We start from the raw sequence: 24920 nt of genomic DNA, 5'->3' as shown, positions 1-24920 counted from the left end.
TGTTCTCCACGTGTCCCTCTGCAGGTTTTCGTGCTTGCATTCTGGCTTTCATTTTTTCTTCTTTCACCCTTTTAATTCCATTAAAATAATGGAGAAACTGTATTCTTACCAGCCACTGGTAAATTCATAACTCTTGCAAGTTGATCAAAGTAGAAATTATCCTAGTACCAAGGGGGGGGAAGGTAATTCTCCATGCCAAAGGCAAGCCTGGGGTGCAGTGTATACGTCCTCTCTGTTTCACTCGCCTTCCCATGCTCCTTGATCTGATGCTCGAGAAGCTGGAATTCTAGTGATACCTGTTGGCATTTCTGTAGAGGAGAGTGGCTGTGCTGAATACTGGGTTCTGTCTAGGGATGAATTCGCTACCTGGTTTGTTCCTTGTACTGTTACAAACAAAAGAGCTGTGACTTCTGGCATACTAACTGATGCTTAAAAATCAGGTTAGGATTTGTTTTCACTGATAGACTGGGCCTGTGGAATGCACACATATTGGAAGTGTAAGCACCTAAGAGTATGAGCTAAACTGTCCAAAGTCCCACAGGCAGCGAGCCCTTGAAGAAAAGTCTGACTTGATGGAGAGGACTGTACAGTCTCTTCCACTGGGGGGAGGGGTCGTAGCTTGCCACGTGCTAGTCACCTAACTTTTCTGCAGTTCAGTTTTAGGGAGAAAATTGCTGCTTGGGCGCTCTGCGGGTGCATGTAGCTGCACAGACTGTGCAGGAAGTAAAAACGGTTCCGATTCAGACTGGCAGTCCCCTTCGCCTCCAGGCAGTAAATGAAGCGTTCATTCCCGGTCTCTCCCACATCCATGCCCTCCCCGTTAAAGTACAGTGGGGGGGGGGGTTGATTACTTGGGTGCGAGCCGCCCCCGTTACAATCGCTCCCCCTCGGTGGCTTTTCCGCGCTGTTTACGGAGCCACGTGCGCTGTCCTGCGGGAGCCCGGTTTGCAGGGCGGCGGAGGGGCCGTGGGAAGGGGCGCTCCGGCTGCTTTCCCGTGGCCATGGGCCGGGGGGCAGGACGGAGGATTCCCGGGACGCCGGGGGCTGGGACAAGGCGCTGGGCGGCCCCGCCCCGGCTGACGTGGGGCGGGCTGGCCCCGCATCCTGGTTCCGCGGAGAGTCACTCGCCGCCGCTGCGCGACCGGCCGGGCCCTGCGGGAGGCATGCGGGGCGGGCGCTAGCGGCGCGGGGCCTGGGGCCGGCCAGCAGCATGTCAGCCCCCGCCGGGCTCGGCCACCGTGATGGGCAGGGCCGGGCTGCTGCTGCGGCTCTGGGCGCTGGCGCACCTGCTGCAGGTAAAGGCCGCCCCGGGGGGCCTCTGGGTCGCCCCCTGCGGGAGAGGGGCTGTTAGTGCGAGGGTGCCCTGGGGAGCCGTGGGGCCGGCCCCAGGAGGCAGGGGGCCTGTCAGTGGGGGGGGCTGTGGGGCCGGCTCCAGGAGGCAGGGGGCCTGTCGGGGGGGGGCCTGTGGGGCCGGCCCCAGGAGTCAGGGGGCCTGTCAGTGGGGGGGAGTGTGGGGCCGGCCCCAGGAGGCAGGGGGCCTGTCAGTGGGGGGGAGTGTGGGGCCGGCCCCAGGAGGCAGGGGGCCTGTCAGTGGGGAGGAGTGTGGGGCCGGCCCCAGGAGGCAGGGGGCCTGTCAGTGGGGGGGGGGGGCTGTGGGGCCGGCCCCAGGAGGCAGGGGGACTATGGGGGGGGCTGTGGGGCCGGCCCCAGGAGTCAGGGGGCCTGTCAGTGGGGGGGAAGTGTGGGGCCGGCCCCAGGAGTCAGGGGGCCTGTCAGTGGGGGGGAAGTGTGGGGCCGGCCCCAGGAGTCAGGGGGCCTGTCAGTGGGGGGGAGTGTGGGGCCGGCCCCAGGAGGCAGGGGGCCTGTCAGTGGGGGGGAGTGTGGGGCCGGCCCCAGGAGGCAGGGGGCCTGTCAGTGGGGAGGAGTGTGGGGCCGGCCCCAGGAGGCAGGGGGCCTGTCAGTGGGGGGGGGGGGGGCTGTGGGGCCGGCCCCAGGAGGCAGGGGGCCTGTCAGTGGGGGGGGGGGGGGCTGTGGGGCCGGCCCCAGGAGGCAGGGGGCCTGTCAGTGGGGGGGGCTGTGGGGCCGGCCCCAGGAGGCAGGGGGCCTGTCAGTGGGGGGGGCTGTGGGGCCGGCCCCAGGAGGCAGGGGGCCTGTCAGTGGGGGGGGCTGTGGGGCCGGCCCCAGGAGGCAGGGGGCCTGTCAGTGGGGGGGGCTGTGGGGCCGGCCCCAGGAGGCAGGGGGCCTGTCAGTGGGGGGGGGGCTGTGGGGCCGGCCCCAGGAGGCAGGGGAGGAGCGGAGAGGGAGGAAGTTTCAGGGTAACTGTATTCCTGTGTCTGTCAGGAGCCCCTGAGGGCGCTAAGCGCACCATGCTGAGGGCGGAGAAGCTGCCGGTTTCCCTCGGGTGCTGCAGGTGCCCGGTTACCTGGCTGACATTCTTGGATAGCTGCTGTCCTGTGTTTCAGCCCTGGTGGGGAGGGATGGGGAGCGATGCGGATCCCGAATGAGCTAGGGGCAATCTGCACCAGCCCAGATGTCCCAGCACAGGCTTGGCGGATGGGGGGGCAGGAGCAAAGTGCCCTTCCAGGCTGCGCTCAGGGGCGGCGCCCCCAGCTTCCCCGGCAACGCTGACTGAGGACACGATGGACAAACCACGAGTTGTCCCCAGTTCATGCCGTCAAGCACATTTTGTTTGTGACCCTTTTCTGCCAGGGGCAGGCTGAGGTGCGCTTGGCCCCTTGGCCGGAACCTGGAACAGCGCCGTCCTGTCCCCATGGAGTACTGCTCCGCAGGCTCAGCAGTGCCGATGGGCCGTGCCGCGAGGCAAGAGCAGAACCCGTCACCTCCCGCCTCTTCTCATCCCGCTGCTGGGTCAAGGGCTTGCCAGGGTACTCGGGTGCCAGCTTGCCAGCACCGCTGGTAGTAGGGCCCCGTAGGCCACAAAGCCCAGGGCTGTGTGCCATGGTGGGGTTTTGAATGGATCCCTGATGGGCTGTCGGGCTGATACCGTAGCCCTGCGAGGGTTTGTCCACACTGCAGTGGACCAGTGGCTGGCCCGTGTCAGCTGACAGAGGCCCACAGCAAGTGTTTGATTGCAGTGGAGACGCCTCCGCAGAGTCCGGAGAGAAGTGTCCTGCGTCGCCTTCGCTCGCCCCATTCCTTGAGAAGTTAGTTCAGCTGCAGCAATGCCTGCTCCGGGGCTTTGGTAGAAAACTCCTGCCCCTTTACACCCGCAGGGAAACAGGATAAAATTGGGGTTAGGAACTGCAGGGCTGTCCAGCGGCACCTTTCAGTGCCGGGTAATAAGACTGGCCAGAACATTTCCCCATCGTGCATGGCAGCCGAAGAATTGTAAACAGAGAACCCTGGTTTTCAATGGCAGCTACTCCGATTGGCCGGCTAGTGGGGTGGTTCTGCGGGGGTACGGTGAGACTTGTGCAGGGGCTTGGGGCTGTGGCTGGGCAGCCCCTTGCCCTGGGCTCCTTCACGGACTAGACAAGCAGGGCAGAGGATGTCACGGTGGCGGCTGGCTGCTCAGGGGCCTTTGTGAGATGAGTCTGGGGGCTCTCAGCCCCGTTTCCAGCAGGCGGGTGGCTTCCCACAAGAGCCCCCGTCTCCACTGGCCTCTGCTCTCTCCTGCAGTCTCAGCAGAGGCCGAGCGCTGCGCAGGCCAGGAGTCTGACAGCCGCCTTCGTCACCTGCCGCACGGGGGGCAAAGGGGGAGAGACCGATGGCCGAGGTGCAGCGAGGAGACACCTGTCCTGCTGCTGCCTGTGGTAAAGGGAGGGCTGCTGAGCCAGCACTAAAAGTACTTCGAGTTAGACAGGAGAACGCTAGGTGAGGGGCTGGCAGGGAGTGAGCCAGTAAGCACCTTTGCCAGGTGGATTGAGGGAGGAGAGTCAGTGGGCTGACCCAGTGACTTCTGAGCTGGGCCGGGTGAGGAGAGTTTTTGTATGTAGGTAGTTACAGCTGGGTGAGTTTCAGCAGACAATGGCTGCAGGAAGAATGTGCCCCCCCCAGCCCCAGAGATTGCCTGCACAGCGTCCCCACAGGCTACTGGAGGCAGTTGGCTAGTTCCTGCTCTTGTTCTCTCCGCTCTGCTGCGTCTGGGCTGTGCTTTGCCAGCTAGGTGTATTTAATAGCCCTAGGGAAGGAGAGGTGAGAACTGGGTCACCAGCTGACATCGTCCACAATTCAAGGCAGACAGGTGGCCCAGGGAGCCACTAGGTAAGGCTGCCTACTTGATCACTGCCTGGCAGTGCCCACGAGCCAAGCAGGGACACCTCCGTATTCCAGGCCACGGTCGCGCCGTTTCCGGGAACGCGGTGTGGAGCACACCTGCTGTTCCTGGCTTATGAGCTGCACGGGAAGCCGGGAGGTCTGGTGTTCTGAGCAGGGGGCTGATTAGCAGGATTTCAACCCCTTGTTCTGATTCCTGAGCTGCAGGAAAAAGCAGGTGTCTCCCTCCTCCGCCTGGCAGCCCCCCCTCCCTGCGTCCGGCAGTGCTGTTTGCTCAGCCTTGTCCTGTTTGCCGAGGGGTGTGGCTGGATGTGTGGGGAAGGTGCAGTGTGTGAGCTGGCACTGCCAGGGTGAGTCATGCACACAGGGATACCATTGTTTCTGGGGGAGATTTGAGGTTACCATCTCGGCATCAGGGTCACTAAAATCCTTTGCCTTAAAGTTCTGAGCCAGCACCACTGGCATTTCTGGCAGGAAAAGCAGCTCAGCCAGTTTGCTCCTGGGAGAGGCCAGTGGCTGGGACGCTTGTGCCACCTTTAACGAGGCCCTGGGAAATCTGGTTTAGGACCCAGCTATAGGTCGTCCCCAGCAGCAGCAGCAGGAGGAGGAGCCTGCTGGTATAGATCACCCCTTGGCCCCATGTTAGACTGCGTTCTGAGCAGACGCTGGTAGGCTTCAATCTGCCATGGGTCTCGCTTGGTTCTATTTATAGGCCTGCGGAAACGCAGCCACCTCTGGGGCCCAACCCGTAGCTCAACAATGTCCATTGAGACAGGAACTGGAGAAGCGCAGGGGGCCTGCGGGAGTGGAATGGAAAGAGCCAAACTGGAATTTGGCTGCACAAGCAGGTTTACACCCTGGCGGGAGAGAAGGCTGCTAATAAACCCAAGTTAAGAAGAGAAGGGAGGGGCCTTGGAGGCTTGGCTCTTGCTGTGTAAACACTGTTCGGGTGTAAACGCTCTGAGCGCTCCGGATCAGTGTTGTCAACAAATCCAGCTGCGTAGTGGACTGGGAGTCAGGCCCCTGGGCTTCAGTTCCCAGCCCTGGAGCAGGAGGGGGAGTAGCTGTCTAAGCAGGCGACTGGCGTTTACTTCTGCTGGGGGGGCTACCACTGTTACAGTGTGCGCCTGGCAGCACAGCACCTTGTCCCATGGGGGGGAATACCCCCAGGATCGGCCCAGACTTGCCTTCAGGGCACATTTTATGTGTCACACATGCCCCAAGGTAACTCAGAGCTCATCCCGATCAGGCTGCAGGCCCCTCGCCTCTGCCCCTGCTGCAGGAGCAATGAGCTCTCTCAGCCGGGCCCCTTCTTCGAAGGGCTCTCCAGACAAGGCTGGCGGGCCCAGGCCCCTGGCTGGCAAAGGGGCAGACACCCAGTCACACGGCAGCGTGGACTCCGTAGGGAGAACACCCTGCGTAGATCAGTTCCTGAATGTGGGGTTTCATCAGTGTCTCCCTGCATGGCCTTGCATCATTTGCGACTGGCTGTGCTTACAGTACGAGGCGGTATCGGTCTGGGGGAGCCCTCCTCCCCTCATTTCTTGACCCGCCGAGGCCGGAGGCGGCGCAGTGGAGCTGTGTGCACCGGGGCGTGTGGATCTCGGGTACTGATCAGGCGCTATATGATCTCTGCCACATTTCTGCCCTCAGTGTCTCTCTGTCAGCACCGTGACTGTCCCAGAAACACTGCTCTTTGTGTCCACCCTGGACGGGAGCCTTCACGCTGTGAGTAAGAAGACGGGTGACATCAAGTGGACGCTGAAGGATGGTGAGCGGTGACTCTGTCGGGTGTTTATTGAGGCTCAGTGTCTGGGGGAGGCCCTATCCCAGAGACTTTCCTCCTGGCCGAGAAGGGCTGGAGACATTCCCTCCCCTCCCAGCACTGTTCTGAGCAGCAGGCCCTGGAGAATGACCCCCGCTGCCTGCCCCAGCCAGTCCCAGGGCTCTTGCTGTTCTCAGGGGAGTCCAGGCCCTGCTGGGCAGCCCCCCACAAGCAGCTCTGCCTGGCTGGGTCTGAAATGCAAATAGGTAACTGATCGGTGGTCGGACCCATGTGACTGCAAAGCCTGCTGTGAGTGCTGCCACGTGGTCCCTCTGGCCGGGCCCTGAGCTTGCGACTGACGTGTCTGGTTTCACTCTCTCTTTCAGATCCCATTCTTCAGGTGCCTGTTTACGTGGCAGAGTAAGTGTCAGCTCCCTGCCCCAGGTGCCCTGCCCGGCAAAGCTTAGCGCTTCCATCCTCCCCGGCCTCTGCAGTCCCTGGCTCAGGAGCCCTCTGGTGCTCCCCAGGGAGGCGCAGAAAGAGGAAATGGAGGCTCAGAGACTTCATTCACTCTTAGGCTCGGTCTACACTGTAGGGTGGTTTCCGGAAACGCTATGCAACTGGCGCTCCGCAGTTTATGTAGCTTTTTCCGATTGCTTCTCTGGAAGAGGCTTTTCCACCATTTGGCCCCGTGTAGACTGGGCCAAAGAGCGGAAAAGCCTCTTCTTTCGGAGGAGCCCTTATTTATCAGAGATGAGGCAGGCAGGGCTCCCCAAAAAAGCACGTTTGCTCTTCCGCAAAAAAAGCAAACGAGCAAACACCTTCCCTGTTTTTCTGGTATCCCGGAAAAGCCCCACAATGTAGATGTACCCTTAGTTACTTTTCCTGGTTGACTCCGCCCCAAGGAGCCCTGAACCGCTACAAATAGCAAGGGGGGAATCCCTCCCCCCACCGCTGAGCCTGCAGCCACCTCTCAGGGTGGAAGTGGCAGCTGTCTCACCACGCGCAGGGACGCACCACACCTGTATGAGACACGAGGGGAAATTGTGCCACGGTTTGAAACAGCAGGGGGAGTTCCTGGAGGTGACTGGAGTGACTCCCGGGGATTGGAGCAGAATGGGGCAGAGGTGGAGTGGCTGTGTAGGAACTGCCGTAGCGGACAGACCAGAAGTTGATCTGGCTTGGTATCCCATGCCAGGAGAGTCACGCCCCCTCGAGCCGCAGCCCTGGAGTGACCAGTCAGGCACTAGCCTGCGGAGCGGGATCCTTGCTCTAACCCCTGTGGGTGCCGGGCTTGGGCCCTGGCTGGCATGTCCCTCTCCTTCCTTGCAGGCCGGCGTTTCTCCCAGACCCCAATGATGGCAGCCTGTACGTCCTGGGAGGCAAAAACAAAGAAGGCCTGATGGTCAGTACGTGGGGGTGGGGTGGCTAGTGAGAGCCCCTCCTCCTTCCTGGCATGCAAAGAGGCAGGAGGTGGCAGCTCTGCAGGAAGCGGGAGAGCCTCATTCTTCCCACCCACCCCAGCTCCTTTAGATGGGTCTGTGGGGAGACAGCAAGGCCCTGTGGGTTTGCTTTGGCTGCTCAGCCCCGCCCAGGGCCCCTCCTGTGGCTGGGGTCTCTCTTTGCACTGCCCCATGCCCCAAGGCTCTTGCAAAGGCCGGGAGGTGGGGAGGACCTGGAGGATGGGCTCATACAGGTAAAAGGCCCAGTGCACGTGGCTGCCTCCGGGCTCTTTGTCACTCACAGGCTGCTCCGTTTGTTACAGAAACTCCCGTTCACCATCCCAGAGCTGGTCCAGTCCTCGCCGTGCCGCAGCTCCGATGGGGTCCTCTACACGGGTGCGAACCAGCCTCCTCCGGCGGGAGAGATGGGGCTTTCTCTGTGCATAAGGCAGCCATTCCCGCGCCCCCTCCACGCTGTCCCCTGCAGCTGGGGCGTGGGAGGGAGAGGACCCTGGGGCAGGCAGCCAGTGCACGGGTTTCCATCCGTGGGGTGCGGATCCGTGTGCAGACCTAGCCCGCTCCCGGTTGGAGCCACGCCACAGATGGGCAGGACCGGAGTCTGAGCAGGAACGTGCCGACCCCCCGGGAAGGGGGAGGGTGCTGGAGCAGGGCAGAGGTGATCCGTCTGGGAGTTAGTCTGGGGGCCAGGAGGAGTGACTGGAGATTGGCCGAGGGGGGGATGGGTTGATGTTGCCTAGCAGAGGGCCTAAGGACCCTGGGGAAAGTGGAGAACCTGGAGAGAAGAGCACCCGGGACATGGGAGGCTGAGAGGCATCTCGAACTTTCCAGGGAAGAAGCAGGACACATGGTTTGTCGTGGACCCCAAGTCAGGAGAGAAGCAGACGACGCTGTCGACAGAGGCCTGGGATGGTCTGTGCCCCTCGACGCCTCTCCTCTACATCGGCCGCACCCGTAAGCCCAGCCCCCTTTCTGCTGGCTGCAGGCGCAGAGCGGAGGGCCGAGGGGCCGCTCCCGGTGTCTGGACAGGCTGCCAGCCATACCTGCTGTGGGAGCAGATGCCCAGCTCTGCTTTCCCATTGGCAATAGGGAGCGGAGACTTTTGGTTACCCTGTGGAAAGGGACAATCCCTGTAGCCCTTCTAATGCTCCTTGACCTCCGTGCATGGCTCCTGGGGGAGGCACACCCTTCCCCTCTCCTCGCTTCTCCTCTCCCTGCCTCCCCTCACTCCTCTCCCTTCTCCTCGCCCCTCTCCACTCCTCTCACCTCTCCCGTCCCCACCTCTCCTCTCTTCTCCTCCTCTCCTCGCCCCTCCCTCCTGCTCTCACCTCTCCCCTCCCCACCTCTCCTCTCTTCTCCTCCTCTCCTCGCCCCTCCCTCCTGCTCTCACCTCTCCCCTCCCCACCTCTCCTCTCTTCTCCTCCTCTCCTCGCCCCTCCCTCCTGCTCTCACCTCTCCCCTCCCCACCTCTCCTCTCTTCTCCTCCTCTCCTCGCCCCTCCCTCCTGCTCTCACCTCTCCCCTCCCCACCTCTCCTCTCTTCTCCTCCTCTCCTCACCCCTCTCCACTCCTCTCACCTCTCCCGTCCCCACCTCTCCTCTCTTCTCCTCCTCTCCTCGCCCCTCCCTCCTGCTCTCACCTCTCCCCTCCCCACCTCTCCTCTCTTCTCCTCCTCTCCTCGCCCCTCCCTACTGCTCTCACCTCTCCCCTCCCCACCTCTCCTCTCTTCTCCTCCTCTCCTTGCCCCTCCCTCCTGCTCTCACCTCTCCCCTCCCCACCTCTCCTCTCTTCTCCTCCTCTCCTCGCCCCTCCCGGCTCCTGTCCCCTCTCCTGACTGGAGGAGTTATCTAGCAGAGGGAGGATTCCCTTCTGAGGTAGTTAGGCTGATCAACATCCCTTCCTGCTCCCCTGGCCCTTCCCTTTGGAAGGCCCCTCGTTCTGGTGTGAGCAGCTGAGCAGTGACCGTGGTTGCTGTTGTCTGACCCCCAGAATACGTCATCACCATGTACGACACCAAGTCCCGGGAGCTGCGCTGGAACGCCACCTACCACGACTACTCGGCCGAGCTCTACGATGAGGCGCACGACTACAGTGAGTCCCTGGGCAGTGCAGTGGGTGGCGGCTGTCTCGGCTTTCCAGGGGAGAATGACTCGGTGGCGATCAGCTCCTGACCCGCTTTGCCTGCACACGGAGCCCTGAGCAGCTCTGTCCCCGTGTGGCGGCTCTCCGTTCCCGGAAGTGCTGTGTCGGGGGGGAGCCCTTCTCCCCACAGCAGTGGGCTGCAGGCCAGTGGCCGTGGGGGCAGCCTGCAGGACCAGAGCTTGACTGGAAGCGGCCGGTGGCACGTGTCTGTCACAAGCACTGTGCCAGCTGCTCACTGCTAAAGGGCACCCGTGTCCTGGATGGTTCCCCCGTGAATCAGGGGAGCCTGGGTTTGGCTGGAGGAGTCCTGCGGGATGAGGATGGGGGACGTTTGCGCCTCGCGGTGACCCAGTGACCCGTAGGCTCCGTGGACAGCATCCCCGACGGAGGAGAAGGAAGGGCTGTGAACGGGGTGAGGGAGGATGACTCCCTCAGGAAATGCCGTGTCCCTAACTGCCTCGTGTCCCTGGCTAGAGATGGCTCACTATGCCTCCAGTGGGGATGGGCTGGTGGTGACCGTGGACAAGGAGAGCGGGGACGTCCTGTGGATGCAGAACTACGGCTCCCCTGTGGTGGGGCTGTACACGTGGAACCAAGACAGTCTGCGCCGGGTGCCCCACCTCAACGTGGCCCTGGAGACGCTGCGCTACCTGACCTTCCACTCGCAGGACATCCGCCTCATCAAGTGGAACTACCAGGCCGTGAAGGACTTCTCTGGGACCAAGACCCAGCTGCTGTAGGTGGTTCAGGGGCCTGCCAGGCTGGGCTGGCGGGTCACAGCGTGCTCGGGGGTGCCCCGTACCTGGGGACGGAGATGGAGTTAATGTGGGAGAGGACCAGGGTTCCCTGGGAATTTGCTGGGGGTGGAATCACAGCTAAGAGAGATCAGACGGTTTTCCTGGAGCTGGCTGTTTCCCAGAACCAGGAGTGTAGCTGGGGGTCCCCCCAGCCTATTTCACAGGGGGGCTGGCTGCATTCATGTGCCTCGCTGTGTCCTACATGATGGCGTGGGCTTGGGCTAACCTGTCTCTGCCCGCAGGCCGACGCTGTACGTGGGGAAGCATGCAGCCGGCTTCTACGCCCTGACCTCCTTGGTCCACGAGAGCGTGGCACTGGTGGTGAGTATCCCACCTCTCCTCCTGCCCCCGGGCCCTTGGCTGGCAAGGCAAGGCGTGGCGAGTGCCAACCTGCTCCGTCTGACTCTCCAGCCCCAGGGCATCACGCTGGCCAGGATCGACGGCCCCACCACGGACGACGTGACGGTGAGAGAGTCTGGCGAGTGCGAGATCACACCCAGCACCGACGTCAAGTACCCACAGGGCAGCTCCAGCCCCCTGCACAACGAGTGGCTTCTCATCGGTGAGGGGCCGGCCAGGGGCTCTTCAGCGGGGCAGAGTCACCGGCTTTGCACGCCCTTCCCGCAAAGCCCGGGCTGTGACCTGCACCCGCCAGACCCCGCGGGGCCTCGGGGTGGGGTCCCCGTTCCCAGAACCGCTTCCCGCGCAGGCCTGGGGGGCAGAGTCTCGGCCAAGTGACTTTGTTGCTGCACCCAATTGGTGCGCGCAGACCCTGAGCCCGGCGCTAAGCCGGTGCCTGCGCTGCCCCCGTGGCGTGCGCGCAGCCCTGCGGTCGAGGGGCACCGCTGGGCCCCAGCATGTTGGAACGCTCGTGCCGTGTTGTGAAAGGGCTGCCGGGTCGCTGCCCGCGAGTGGGGCAGGCCCTGAGGCTGCGGACTTTCTAAAGAGGTCACTGCCGAAGGGGGTCTGCTGGGGGCCCCTCCCCCGTGGGTGAGGCTCTGCCCCCTGGGGGTCCCTGCTCGTCCCAGGGTGGGAGCCAGCCGGGTGTTGCTCTGATCCCCTTCCTGCGTGAGGCCCAGATGTGTCCCGCCCTGGCCGCCCCCCTCCCGCGCGGTGCGGAGCTGGGAGTGGACTGAGCGGGACTCGGGTCTGTTGAGCTCTCTCCGCCCACAGGCCACCACGAGCTGCCTCCCGTGGTCCACACCACCATGCTGCGAGCCTTTCCGGAGACCCTGAGGAAGACTACGGAAGCCATCATCCCCACCAGCGCCCCGGGCAGGACTCTGTTCGATGACGTGAGTGGGGCGTCTGCCGGGGCCCGGGCCCAGCACGCGGGGGCACCCGGCGGGGCAGGGAGAGAGGTCACGTGTGCAAAGCAAGCGGGCGAGTCCCGGCGGGTGGGGTCTGCCCAGCGGCGAGGAATCGGAGGCCTGCTCCACCTGCATCCCTGCGTGGGCGGGCCGCGGTGGGGCACCGGGGGCAGAGCACGGGCTGCTGGGGATCCCCTGGGTGGAACCGGTCACCCTGGCTCTGAATTGCAGTTCCTGACTCCGAACGGCGTGGAGGATCCAGCCCGCCATGGGCGGCACCGTGGGGACCCGCCCCCGGCCGAGCAGACGGAAATCTACCCCGCGTCAGGCAGCTGGGAGCTCGTGGTCACCGCAGCGCTGCTGGGCGGGGCCGTTCTGCTCCTAAGCGTCGGACTCAGGGTGAATGCGCGTTTCTTCTCTCCGGGTGCCCCTTGCTGGCGGCCGCAGCCTCCCTCTCTCCTCGCTGCACAGCGTCTGGGTCGCACGGCCTGCGGGTGCTGGGGCGTCACTGTCCCCAGGCCCTCTCCGCGCTGCCGGAGGGATCAGCAGCCCCCGAGGAGCCCTGCTGGCCCCCAGAACCTCCCGTGTCCCGAGTCGTGGCCTGCAGCACGCGCTGCTCCCCCCGTCCTGAGCGCCCCGGCCCCGCAGCTCTGCTCATTCGAGGGCCAGCAGAGCCCGCCCCTGCTGGAGCCGACTGATCCCACAAGGGGGTTGGCCTGGCTCCCTCCCTGCGGCGGGGAAGGGGCATCGCCACGGCGCTGCCCTCGGGGCGCCCAGTCGCTTCGGCTGCACCCCCCCGTTGCGAGGGACTGAGGGATCCATGTTTGTGCCCCAGACACTGCTGGCGCCGCGACGGCCGCTCTCCCCAGGCCGGCTCTCCGAGGACGCTCTCCCCCCCGGCTCGGAGGAGTCTCGCGGGGGAAGCCAGCGAACGTCTCTGCAGCTGTCCCCGAGCTCAGGCCCGTCCTCGCTGAAGGGCCTCCCCAACGGGCTGGCGGACCAGGGCCGGGCTGCGTCCGGAGCGGCAGAAGGTCTGTGCAGGGGGGGAGAGGCTGGCAGGGCTGTGGTCATGTCCCCGTCCCAGAGCACGGGGGCCGGTGTTGGAGGGGAGAAGCTGAAGCTCAGGGGCAGCACCAGGCTCTAGAGCTCAGGCCAGGATAGCGTCTTCCCCAGGCTCTCTGCGGGGGCTCTCCCGTGGGGCAGGCCGGGGAGCTGGTGCTGGGCTGCACGGGCCCGAGAGGCAGGCAGGGGAGGGCGAGCGATGTTCACTCTCTTGCCCTCTGCAGATGCAGAGCCAGATGTGACCGTCGTTGGGACGGTTTCCTTTAACCCCAAGGAAGTGCTGGGCCATGGAGCCAGGGGGACCTTTGTCTTCAGGTGAGCTCCCCGAGTGCCCTGCTTTGTGCTCAGGCCAGGCTGGGTCTGGGGCAGCGGCGACTGAGTCCTCCCTGGAGCTGGGAGCCAGGCGGGCCTGGCTTGGAAGGGCCTTAGGGGTGGGTCTGGCAGGGCCTGTAGCAGGGGCTTTCGCGCTTTCCTCTCCCCCCGCCGTCGGACCAAGCTGGCATCTCCCAGTCCTGTGTCGGCTCAGCGGGCACAGCCCCCCCCGGCAATCCCGGCCCAGGGCTGAGCCCCCCCCGGGTTGGCATGGAGGCACGCGAGAAGCCTGCCCGGGCGCTGCTCTGGCGCCGTCCTTGGTCTGCCCGATGCCCAGCGAACCCTCCAGGCTGCTGCTCCAGCGCCGGTCCCAGGCCCCAGCGCACGCTGAAGGCCGGGGAGCTGGGGGTTGATTGCTGAGGAGAGGTTTCCCCAAACCCAGCCTGTTCCAGGGCTGCAGCGACGTGGGCCTGGGCCCGGCCACCCTCGTGGCGCCCGATGTCGCGCGGAGCCCACGGGCGCCCGTCTTTGCTGGCTGGATGTTCCCTGTGGCCGGCGCTCGGGTGCCTCTGGCCTGGCTGGAGGCAGGCGGGGTGACGGCGGCGCTCTCCTCTGGTCCCAGGGGTCGGTTTGACGGCCGGGACGTGGCTGTGAAGCGCCTGTTGCCCGAGTGCTTTCACCTCCTCGACCGGGAGGTCCAGCTGCTGCGGGAGTCGGACGAGCACCCCAATGTCGTGCGCTACTTCTGTACGGAGAAGGACAGGCAGTTCCACTACATCGCCATTGAGCTCTGCTCTGCCACGCTGCAGGAGGTGAGCCAGGCAGCTGCAGCGCGCCCGCAGGGCCCGGGGCCACTGCCGTAAGGTGCCCTTCGCCCCATGTCCCCCGGCTCTGTCTGCCGCAAGGTGCCCTTCGCCCCATGTCCCCCGGCTCTGTCTGCAGCGCGCCCGCAGGGCCAGGGTCCACTGCCGCAAGGTGCCCTTCGCCCCATGTCCCCCGGCTCTGTCTGCAGCGCACCCGCAGGGCCCGGGGCCACTGCCGCAAGGTGCCCTTCGCCCCATGTCCCCCGGCTCTGTCTGCAGCGCACCCGCAGGGCCCGGGGCCACTGCCGCAAGGTGCCCTTCGCCCCATGTCCCCTGGCTCTGTCTGCCGCAAGGTGCCCTTCGCCCCATGTCCCCCGGCTCTGTCTGCAGCGCACCCACAGGGCCCGGGGCCACTGCCGCAAGGTGCCCTTCGCCCCAAGTCCCCCGGCTCTGTCTGCAGCGCACCCACAGGGCCAGGGACCACTGCCGCAAGGTGCCCTTCGCCCCATGTCCCCCGGCTCTGTCTGCAGCGCACCCGCAGGGCCCGGGGCCACTGCCGCAAGGTGCCCTTCGCCCCAAGTCCCCCGGCTCTGTCTGCAGCGCACCGCAGGGCGTGGGGCCTCCTGGAAGGCCTCAGCGCCTGTCGCAATGGCCCAGCCGGCGTGCTGGGGGCGAGAGGCAGTTCGAATCCCAAAGGCCCTGTCTGGCTCGGAGGTTGCTCCGCCTGCCAAAGGAGGGGATGGAAAATGGGACGGTTCTTGTGTCCCTCCCTGGGGTGTTCCAAGGCCCAAGGCAAATAGAAATGGCCACGTTAGGCCCCCGTCTCCGTCACATGCTAGTTCCATCCCCTCTGCCCGTGTCCTTGGGCCCCGTGGGGCAGCCCAGCGGGCCAGGTCCTGCTCTCCTGGGGCCTGGGAGGCCCCTGCAGGCGGGTGCACGGGGAGGTGCCGCCGGGAATGCGGAGCCCACACTCGGGAGTGAAGCTGGGAAGGAAGAGCCCTTGTGAGCCTGACGGGGGTGGGGTGCAGACCTGGGCGAGCTTCCTCTCTGGCTTGTGTCTCCTCTGCTGTCAGTACGTGGAGAGCCCCCGCTTCGACCGCCGCAACCTGGACCCGGTGTCCCTGCTGCACCAGACCACGTCCGGCCTGGCGCACCTGCACTCCCTCGGCATAGGTGAGGCGGCGCTTTGCCCCCGGTGCCTTCGGGCAACAGGTCCAGGCCTAGGGGCCTGTCTGGGGCAGGGTGTTCTCCAGCCCGGGACCCGGGTGCAGGACTTGAACCGCCAGGGGCAGGCCTCGGCTTGCTGAGCCACACGGCTCGGCGGCTTTGGGGCCAGGCAGGTTCCTCCGTGGTGACGCTGTAGCTCCAGGCCATCCCGCTCAGCGTGGGCCCTGTGTCTTTCAGTTCATCGGGACCTGAAACCCTGCAACATCCTCATCTCTGCCCCCAACAGCCACGGGCAGGTCCGGGCTGTCATCTCCGACTTCGGCCTCTGCAAGAAGCTGCAGGGGGGGCGGCAGAGCTTCAGCCTCCGCTCGGGGATTCCGGGCACGGAGGGCTGGATCGCCCCCGAGCTGCTGTGCGAGGACTCGAAGGAGAACCCGGTGAGTCCCCTCAGCTCGGCTTGGCCTGCACGGCCCCCTGCCGGCTCCAGCCCGGGGCTATTCGCGCTGCGCCCGCCTGGGATGCCAGTTGCTGCTTTGCTGCAGGGCAGGGGCGCCCCGAGCCCCCCGAGGGAGGGAGGTGGCTGCCGTCGGAGCCGGGGCCTCAGTCGCTGCTGGAGAAGCCGACGGTTTGGCGTTAGTGCTCGGGAAGCGCTTGTGCTGTCCCTGTGCTACTGCTCTGGGCAGCTGGGTCTCATTCCACAGGTGCCTCGGGGGCTGGGCACATTTCACAAACCCTGCGCCTGGCCGTGGCAACTTGGAAACCCCCACAAAGGCCACAGGTGGGAGCCCGGCGCCCCCGGGAGCCTTTAAACTCTCCTCTCAGTCTTTCTGCCCCCACAAGGCAGGGCTGGTTCCCAGTGCCCTGGGGGCAGCGCAGACAGACAGGCCCTGCTCCCCAGAGAGAGCTATGAGCGTACGGCCAGCACTGCTGCTCAGCCCCCTTCTGCAGAGAGGCGTCCCGTCCCAGCAGGCGGCTCTGCGCCGGTCGGAGAGCCCGCGGGGTGGTTGCTGCTGGAGCGCCAGTTATGGGCTTGCCTGGCTGAATCTCTGGCACCCGGCGTTCTCTGCAGAAAGAGCCGAGGGGGTCAGCGGGCCTGAGCGCTCCCTGCCCCGTTGTGTTTTGCAGACGTGCGCAGTGGACGTCTTCTCAGCCGGCTGCGTGTTTTACTATGTGCTGTCAGGGGGGGCGCACCCCTTCGGGGACAGCCTGCGGCGACAGGCTAATATCCTGCAGGGCACCTCCCAGCTGGCCTGGCTGGCGGAAGACACTCACGGTAAGGCCCCGCTCTGGCCCCGTGGGGGGCTCTGGGCTCACAGTGCAGAGGTTGGTTCATCCTAGCCTGGGGAAGGCTGGCCGGCCAGCGCTGCTGACCCCACTGTGCAGAGAGGCAGCCCGACGCCCAGAGGGATGGGACGGCCTGTCCACAGCCCCCCAGGAAGTCGCCACAGAGCCCGGGTCCTGACTCGCTGTCCCATGCTGCATGCCCCCGACAGCGGCTCCAGAGCCCTAGAACAATGGGAGAGCTCCGGGATGGTACCGGGCTACCCCGAGCCGGGTCATCTCCGGGCCTGCAGCTAATGAGCTGGACACGTCTTGAGCCGTGGGGCTCCTCCTTTGAGCCGCCCCCACAGCCTGTTCGACCTTCCTCCTATTCCCAGCGCCTGCGAGGCTCCTTTGCCCATCGCGTGCCCATGGGGAGGGGGTGGAGAGTGCGGCGAGACGAGCGGCTGGGTGTGCGGTGGTTGATTTCATGGTCTCGCAGGGGTCGGGTTTGGCCCTGCACGCGCACACTCCCTCCCGGGGAAGGCGCGGGACAGAGAGCGAGAGCGTTCCTGACGTGGGCGTGAGGCGTGGGAGGCTCCCTTCAGCCCCAGGGTGTGAGTAACCTGCTCTCTGCTTTCTCGCTCCCGCCCAAGACAACGTGGTTGCAAGGGAACTGATCTCGGTGATGATCAGCAGCGAAGCCCAGGCGCGCCCCTCGGCCCCACAGGTCCTCGTGCATCCCTTCTTCTGGAGCCGGGAGAAGCAGCTGCAGTTCTTCCAGGTGAGACTCCTCTGGCCCCTGCGCCGCTGTCCCATTTCCAAACCCAGCACTGAACGCTAGTCTGTGGCCTACGAAAACAAGCAGTTTGGGGCTTTCCCCGCAGCCGGGGACTCCCAGCTGCCCCGCCGGTTGGGTGCTCTGTGCTTATAAAAGCCGCCTCCTGCAGCGAATCTGCCCTTTTGTGAGCAGGGCTCCCTTTGTCCCGCCCCCATTCTTGGCTGCGGGATCCGCTCCATGCTGCACATTCGGAGTTCTCCGTTCAAACAAGCAGCCAGCGCTTTTCTAGTCCGTTTGGCTACCAGGGCCTTGAACAATACGATCTGAGCATAAGCAACACGGGGCTGAGTCTGCAGCTAGCCTGAAAGCAAAGCGCAGGGGCGTGTCAACTGTCCCCGTCGGCTCAGTGAAATATTGGCCCTGGAACCTACACATGACAGTTTGGTTCACTGCTGACCAGCTCTGTCAGACACATCCAGCCATATGGGGACCCCACAGTGCCAGGCTGCTCCCGGTGCCGTTCAAGTTGCCAGAAGCCCGAGCTGTCCCCTAGCCAGTTGTCAAATCGCCAGCATCCCCCTGACACCGCTGTTGTCATAAGAATGTCAGAATGGCCAGACGGGGTCAGACCAAAGGTCCATCCAGCCCTGTGTCCTGTCTGCCCACAGTGGCCAGGGCCAGGTGCCCCAGAGGCAGTGAACAGACCAGGGAATCAAGTGATCCCTCCCCCGTTACCCATTCCCAGCCTCTGACAAGCAGAAGCTAGGGACACCATTCTTGGCTAATAAGCATCGATTGACCTGTCCTCCATGAATTTGTCTAGTTCTCTTTTATACCCTGTTAAATGACCTGGTCTTCACTACATCCTCTGGCAAGGAGTTCCACGAGTTAACTGTGCATCATGTGAAGAAATACTCCCTTTTGTTTGTTTTAAATTTGATATCTATTGATTTCATTTGGTGACTCCTCTAGTTCTTGTGTTATGGGAACTAATAAATAATTTTTCCTTATTCAGTTTCGCCACACCAGTCATGGTTTTATAGATCTCTATCACATCCCCCCTTAGCCTTCTTTTTTCTAAGCTGAAAAGTCCCCGTCTTTTTAATCTGTCTTCATAGGGGACCCGTTCCAAACCCCTCATCTCTTTTGTTGCCCTTTTCTGTACCTTTTCCAATGTTGGTGCAGAACTCCACAGCACGCTGAAAACTGAAAATGTGGAGAGGCATCAAATAGATCGAATTGGAAGCAAAAATTATGTGAATAAATCGGCCCCTGCCCCCCGCATTCAGGATCTTTGCCAGGGCCGGCTGACTGCACAGCGTGGGGGCGGCAGTGGTGAGCCGTTGGTCATGCAAGGAGAGCAAAGAGCAGCGGCCCTGCTTGGAGCAACGTGCCTTGGCATGGAGCTGTCTCTGCTCAGAAAACCAGCTTCAGATCCCCCCATCTCACCGTGCTGGAGGCTGGGACCTGGCAGGGAGCCAGTTTCTGTAGACCTCGCTGCAGCCCGAATCCCAGGAACCCCTCCTGGGGGTGGCCGAACTGCTAGCGTCCTTTGCCCCCCCGTGCTGAGCAGAACTAGCTCCACCTCCCCCGCGGGTCCCTCTGCCTTTGGAAGCAGCGGCACGGGGCGACTCCGGGACAAAGCGCGGTTTCCATTGACACCCCCTCTGGTGCGCAGGACGTCAGCGACCGTATCGAGAAGGAGCCTGCGGAGGGACCCATCCTCACTGCCTTGGAGTCTGGGGGGCCCTCGGTCGTGAGGTTGAACTGGAGAGCGCACATCTCCGTCCCGCTGCAGACAGGTAAAGGCCCAGGGGCAAGGCTCACCGCGCGGCACTAAGCTCACGGCGCCATCGCACGCAGAGCCAGGCCGAGATTTTACTGGAGCTTTCCCCTGCTCCCGCCGCCTTTCCTGCCGGGACAGCAGTGGCTGCTGGGCGGCTGGAAACCCAGGGACCCAGAACGGAGGATGAATCCCGCTTGCCTTCCCCTCCGCAGGGCGGGGCTCTTCTGGGTGGTCTCTTCTGTCCGTCTAACATCCCCCAAGCGCCTCTCCCTGGGGAGACTGTCCCGCAGGGCAGTGCATGCCCCGCTGGAACCTTTCCCGCCCTGATGCCTTGCTGCAAATTACTGCAGAGACCAGCCTTGCGGATGCTTATTTGGATCTCTGGCTCTTTCCAGACTTGAGGAAGTTCCGCACGTATAAGGGCAGCTCGGTACGGGACCTTCTGCGAGCCATGAGGAACAAGGTGCGTCAGCCCCCTGCTGCGCAGGCTCCAGCCTGCCCGGGCAGTGACCCCGGTAAGCATGTGCCATCTCCCTGTTCCCCACGCAGAAGCACCACTACCACGAGCTGCCGGCCGACGTGCAGGAGACGCTCGGGGCCATTCCTGATGAGTTTGTTCAGTACTTCACGTCTCGCTTCCCCTGGCTGCTGCTTCACACGCACTCAGCCATGCAGAGCTGTGCCACGGAGCGGCCCTTCCACCCCTACTACCTCCAGCAGCCCGGAGACCTTGGACACGAGAGGAGAAGCCACAGCTGGGAGAGAACTTAGAGCCGGGTCTATGCTGCCAAAGGGCAGCCTGAGGGAACAGAGATCCCAGCAGGCCGATGGATCAGCCACAAGGGCCTCGATTGTTTCTTTCGAATGCAGAGATCTCTGCAGGATTGTGTCCCACCGACCTACGCAGCTTCACAACCCGCCCTCTCCCCTTCCCCCCCCCCGGCGCGCTGCTGCCCCGGAGAGCGGCTGGAGGGCATCTCTGGATGCTCCCTTGCACTAGTGCCCTGGGGAGGTCATGGCCTCCTTTTCCAGGGAGAGGCCTGGGCTGGGAACGCAAGGGAGTTTGCTTGGCTGGTGTGTCTGTCTGGGGCTGCTCCTTCAGTCGCCCAGAGCTGACTCCTCGTGGGTGGGGAACAGACTCTGCAGATGGCTTGAAGGGGTGAGTCCCTCTCTTGGGAATGGCTTTTAAATGGAAGCTGCCCTGGCCACGGTACTTACAGGGCATCACTGGAGCTCTTCCCGCTGCAGTCCAGGGCAGACGCAGGACATGTCAGTGGCTTGCTAGCCAGTCCGACAGACCCTTTCACTTCTGCTCTGCGCACGTGTGTTGACTGGGCACAAGGGTCTCTGAGTAGTTCGTTGCTCTCGATACGCATGCAGTCCCACTGGCTCCTCCAGCGCCCTGAATCCTCGGGGCTGGACCCTTCCCCAGAGCAGGCGCCTCTTAAACTGTCCCATGTCCAAAGGGGTCTGGCTCGAAGAGCCAGCCTAGCACCTGTGTTTGCTGACTCAGCAGTAGGGATGTGCGGGGCTAACCAAGCCGCATCCTTAACAGGTGAGACTTCCTGGTTATGGGTAACCGGTGGGGGCTGGAGCAGCCCCCCACTCACCGCTGTGTAATCCGTTAACCGGTTCAACATACAGTTTGGCCAGTTAGCTAATTAAACGGGATTTTCTATCCCCAGTCGGCAGGGGCCTGGCTCCAATGCATGTCCAGGCTGCTCGGTCGCTGCCGGTGTTGAGCCTGAACCATTTCGGAGAATGAAAAATCGCCGAGGGAAGTGACGCGTCCAGGGATTGGCGCAGACTGCAGTGCATGGTGGGAAATGGGTCTGTCAAGGCCAACTAAGGCAGCAGCTAGGGACAGGTGATTTCTGCTTCCCGAATACACCTGCTGAACCCAGGCGGCCATGCCCCCACTTCCTTAGGGAAAAGAGCTCCAGCGGGCTTGAAGCCGGCAGGGAAGCTCTGCATACCCAGAGGGCAGCCGCTTCTCTCAGCCTTCCCAAGTGCATGGCCTGAGTGAGCGTAAAGCTTTCAACCCAGACTAGGTCGCTGGGACTCCCGAGCAAAGCCACCCCTGGAGAGCTGGGCACGTGTGTGCAGTCTCTGGGGGATCCCTGACTGGATTTCATCCCCATGGAAAGGTTTGGTTTAAGCTCCGTGACAAGGCATTTCTGCCCCGAAGATATGGGGGGCGGGATTAGAATGAGACTCCTGTAGGGTTGTAGCCTGGCAGCCATCACGTTACCAGCTGCACCAAGATACTTCACTGCTTTTCATCGACTTTCTGGAGTCTCTTTACATCTTGTCAAGTATCAGGGGGTCGCCGTGTTAGTCTGAATCTGCAAAAGCGGCGAGGAGTCCTGTACCACAGGACTCCTCGCCGTCTTTACATCTTGCTTCCAAGACCCTGTCTTTCCCAGGCCGGCCCTTGCGCATCAGAAGGGGAACCCGCAGGGCCCTTGCTTGCCTATGTGCGTCTGCTAGAGCAGCACACGTCTCTCCTTGGTTCCTCTCCATGCCGCGCTGGAAGCTGGCGTCCAACGGCCTGTTCAGAACTTCCCTGTGCCTGGCTGGACTCGTGGTCGTGACACTGGATCTGCGCTTAGGCCCTGTCTGGGCCTCCCACCCGCCTGGGCCTGGGCGGGGTGTTTTGTGTACAGAAGTTGGAGGCCGCAGTTCTGAGAGGAGGGTTCTCTCTGCTGCATGGCCAGGAGGAGCTCGCCGGGGCTGGGCACAGAGGGTTTGTGGCAGCTCAGCTTGCGGGATGTAAGCGCAGGGCCTGGGTGCAGGAGCACCTCCTGGTGCCTCTTGTCCCCACCGGGGCCATTCAAGGAGTGGCCTTGCCCAGCTCTGGAGGCACGCGGGCGAGGCTGCCCCAGAATTGCAGTGATGAAGTCCCTGTGTGCGTGGCTGACTGACCAGCTCCCCTGTTCTCAGCCCAGCTCACAGGCGGGAAGGTCTGAGAGGCATGCCTGCCGCCACCGCTGACCGCGAGGCCTCCAGTGATTAGCCCCCCATTTTCTGTTCATGCATAGAGGGGGACCTTCTCCTCTGGGCAGAGCGCCCCCCTTGGTCCATAAGGCCTGACTGGCCCCCGCTCTCCCAGGACCCCCAAGAAGCTGCAGGAAAGGCCACAGCTTCCAGTCTCCCATCGCGAGAATCCTTTTGCAGCTGCTCCAGCATCCCATCTAGAATCTCCCTGCAGAGGCCACATCTGAGCCGTGCCCAAGAGAACAGTTGCCATGGAGACGGTGGGAGCATTTCCTGGTTTTCCTCCTTCCAGGACAGGCCGGGCCTGGCTGGGAGCAGGCCAAGGATCCTGAGTGAGGCGTTGCACCCGCTGGTTCTCACTCAAGGGCCTAGGCCGAGGGAGGGGGGAGGAGAGACCCCGGGAACCTTCCCACTAACGAGGCCTGCTCCAGCTCCGCCAGGACAGAAGAGTACCCGTCGGCAGAGGGGGCTGAGGCCTTGAGACCGGCCTCTCCCCGGAGCTGGGTGGCACTTGCGGGGCTGAGTCCTGGCCAGGCTGCAGCTCACGCTACGGGAGACTCGCTAACGTGTCTCTGAGCCCCTTCTGCATTCAGCAGCCCGGGGGGCACGCGCTGCTGGGGTCTCAGGGCCCCAGGCCTGACAGTCTCTGCTAGCTCTGCTTGCCTGCTGCTTGGGGCGTGGGGGTTGGGCTTTGATGGAGCTGGTGCGAGGGCTGTTCCTGTGGTGACAAGCGGCTTGCACCGGGGCGCTGGGCAGAACATTCGATACGGCCGGGAACGTGTTGTACCGCACGCTGTAAATACAGATGGTTTTGAAAGTTTGGTCTTGTGGCAACACCTGACCCACCTGCTTGGGAGCTGCAGCTCCAACCCGCAGGGCCCCAAAATGTGCATGTTCAGCCCTGCCCGGGAGGGGGGGAGAGCAGGGGGAGTCCTTTGGGCTCCTTAGCACCACAGCTCAGGCCTTCGTTATAGACCTGCCCATGAAGCATCGTCAAGGCTTGGCTCCACGCCAGGTAGCTCTTGTCCACTGGAGTGACTGACCAATGATCACGGGGGAGGGTGGCCTGCTCCCGAGGGTGGGATGGTCTGTGCAGGTTCAGATATTGAACCCTTGTGGACAAAAGCTGCAGCCCGGGAGAGTCCCAGTGGGGGATTCTGTCCCCAGCCTCACGGCCAGGCTAGGCTGCCTGGTTGGACCAGGCCTCCCAAGGGCTCAGCTCTAGGAGTGAAGGTAGAACGTGATGGAGCCCAGAGCCCACGGCCCCATTTCCAGATCAAAGCATCCTGAGAAACGGCCACTTCTCCCCCCTCGCGGCCGTGGGCCGAACGTGCCGCTTGCCCTCACGCTGCTGGGACAGGGAACTCTGACCAGGTCCAGGATTTGGCAGGAGCAAGAGGGAACAGCTGAGAGCGCAGACACGGGGGCTCTGTGAGGCTTCTCCAAGCAGTTGCCCTGGGCCATGGCTTGCTGGCTGCTTCCCGCAGTGGAGCATCGTCCCTTCCAAACGCAGAGGATGTTGCCCCCTTCGCCAGTGCTGAAGCTGTCCACCAGCCATGGTTAATAACCCGCCTCCTGGCTTCAGCTGACGGACACCAGGCGGTTTTATTGCATGTCGATAGCAGGCGCCTGACCAGCACCAGCAGGCAGATGTGACAAGCGCTGACACGGCCACAGCTAGCAGCACTGCCCCAGCCGCAAGACAGGAACCACGGGGCAGTACCAATTTCCAGGCATGTGGGGCAATGGGGCTGGGGTCTCCAGGGTGAAGGAGCAGCAGCTGGCTCCTGCTGGCTCAGTGCTGGGCAGTGCAGGGTGACACTGAGCTCCTGGCCTGCCGGTGAAGGATGTTTCATATCCAGTCCCCCCGGAAGGGTCACAGAGGCACTGTGGGGGGAGGGGGCAGCCTCAGGTTCAGACTAGCTTGGAGGTTAAGCAGTTCCCCCCTCGCCTCTGCTCTGGTGCTAGAAGGGGAGGGGGCAGTCCTCCCCTAGAGCTGCTGCCCCACACAGGCTCCGTGTCTAACTTTTATCCCGAAGCAGCCCCCTGCCTCCCCAGCAGAGCGGGGGGACGGGACAGACCCTGTAACTGACCCTGCTCGGAGGTGGGCTGTGCCTGTGCGCTCGCGAGCCCGGCGACAGGTTCTGTTCGTCTGTGAAGTGCTACCAGCCCCTTGGTTGTTTTTTAGAGTCACGCTGGTTAGCCCCAGGCGCCCTGCAGGGCCCGTTACCGCATCTCACCGGGGAAAACCCGCCCTCTCTGCGCCTGTCCCGTACTGACCCAGAGCACCAGGCGAGGGGCAGCTGCTCCCGAGGGGCCTGGCTAGTAACCCGCCCTTTGAGGGGTAACAAGGCCAAGTCCCACTGCTGGAGTGTGGGGCTTCTGGCCCTGCCTGGGGGCTACAGCCACAGCCAGGGGAGACAAGGCCCCCCCTCAGTTCTTTCCATGAGACTCGCTGTGGGCAGAGGGATGGATTGCTGCCTGTTAGACAGCCTGAGGAAATGGCCTCTTCCTCGTCTCACTGCGGGAGGCCAAGCAATGGAACCCCTCCCCCCCGGAGGAAAAGGCTTCACCCCAGGGCTGGCCCCGTTCCCCAGGGCGCAGTCCTGGCTCCACGCAGCAGTGCAGGTGAGTCGGAGGCCCCAGCTCTGCTGCAGGATACAGTGGTAACCCCCCCCCCCCAAGGGAAGGAGGGCCCATGCAGCTGCTCAGCTCCACAGGTGATTGGTCAGCCCCCCAGGCAGAGGCTCAGGGCTCCCTGCCAGGCAGGGCTGCCATCACCTGTGGAGCTGGGCAGCTGGCCAGGCTGCGGAGGGAACAGGGGGCAGCAGGCCGGGCCGCGGAGGGAGCAGGCCGGGCCGCGGAGGGAACAGGCCGGGCTGAGGAGGGAACACGGGGCAGCAGGCCGGGCTGAGGAGGGAACACGGGGCAGCAGGCCGGGCCGCGGAGGGAGCAGGCCGGGCCGCGGAGGGAACAGGCCGGGCTGAGGAGGGAACACGGGGCAGCAGGCCGGGCTGAGGAGGGAACACGGGGCAGCAGGCCG

General features: G+C 63.7%; 1 protein-coding gene across 5 annotated transcripts; it reads left to right on the top strand.

Moving 5' to 3' along the window:
* The first annotated feature begins 872 nt into the window (after positions 1–872).
* Positions 873–24821, top strand: ERN2 (endoplasmic reticulum to nucleus signaling 2). 5 transcript variants are annotated; one of them, XR_012896221.2, is made up of 23 exons: positions 877–1295; positions 5890–6007; positions 6388–6421; positions 7334–7406; positions 7767–7839; positions 8293–8415; positions 9450–9551; positions 10077–10338; positions 10642–10720; positions 10811–10961; positions 11573–11694; positions 11941–12108; positions 12545–12740; positions 12996–13086; positions 13706–13895; positions 14960–15059; positions 15291–15490; positions 16179–16326; positions 16970–17097; positions 18773–18896; positions 19276–19343; positions 19430–20747; positions 21307–24821. XR_012896221.2 is itself a non-coding variant. In XM_075899935.2 (22 exons), exons 1-22 carry the CDS (start codon positions 1242–1244, stop codon positions 19649–19651), a joined length of 2826 nt encoding a protein of 941 aa, XP_075756050.2. In that variant the 5' UTR covers positions 877–1241; the 3' UTR covers positions 19652–24821. The 5 variants fall into 5 exon arrangements, 4 of the variants coding, with proteins under 4 accessions (XP_075756053.2, XP_075756052.2, XP_075756051.2 ...); XM_075899935.2 differs by having other exon boundaries at positions 19430–24821; XM_075899936.2 differs by lacking the exon at positions 8293–8415 and having other exon boundaries at positions 875–1295; positions 19430–24821.
* Positions 24822–24920: the final 99 nt, after the last annotated feature.

This window comes from Pelodiscus sinensis, chromosome 15 (assembly GCF_052426305.1).
Source record: "Pelodiscus sinensis isolate ZL-2025 chromosome 15, ASM5242630v1, whole genome shotgun sequence".
NCBI classification, from domain to species: Eukaryota; Metazoa; Chordata; order Testudines; family Trionychidae; genus Pelodiscus; species Pelodiscus sinensis.
The sequence above is the reverse complement of the archived record's forward strand: the minus strand, read 5'-3'. Positions and strand labels throughout refer to the sequence as shown.

Coding starts and splice junctions, on each gene's coding strand:
- ERN2 (XM_075899935.2), top strand. CDS start 1,242: ATGGGCAGGGCCGGGCTGCTGCTGCGGCTCTGGGCGCTGGCGCACCTG. Junction 13,087..13,705: donor AGGGGGACCTTTGTCTTCAG/GTGAGCTCCCCG, acceptor CTCTGGTCCCAG/GGGTCGGTTTGACGGCCGGG. Junction 16,327..16,969: donor GCTGGCGGAAGACACTCACG/GTAAGGCCCCGC, acceptor CTCCCGCCCAAG/ACAACGTGGTTGCAAGGGAA.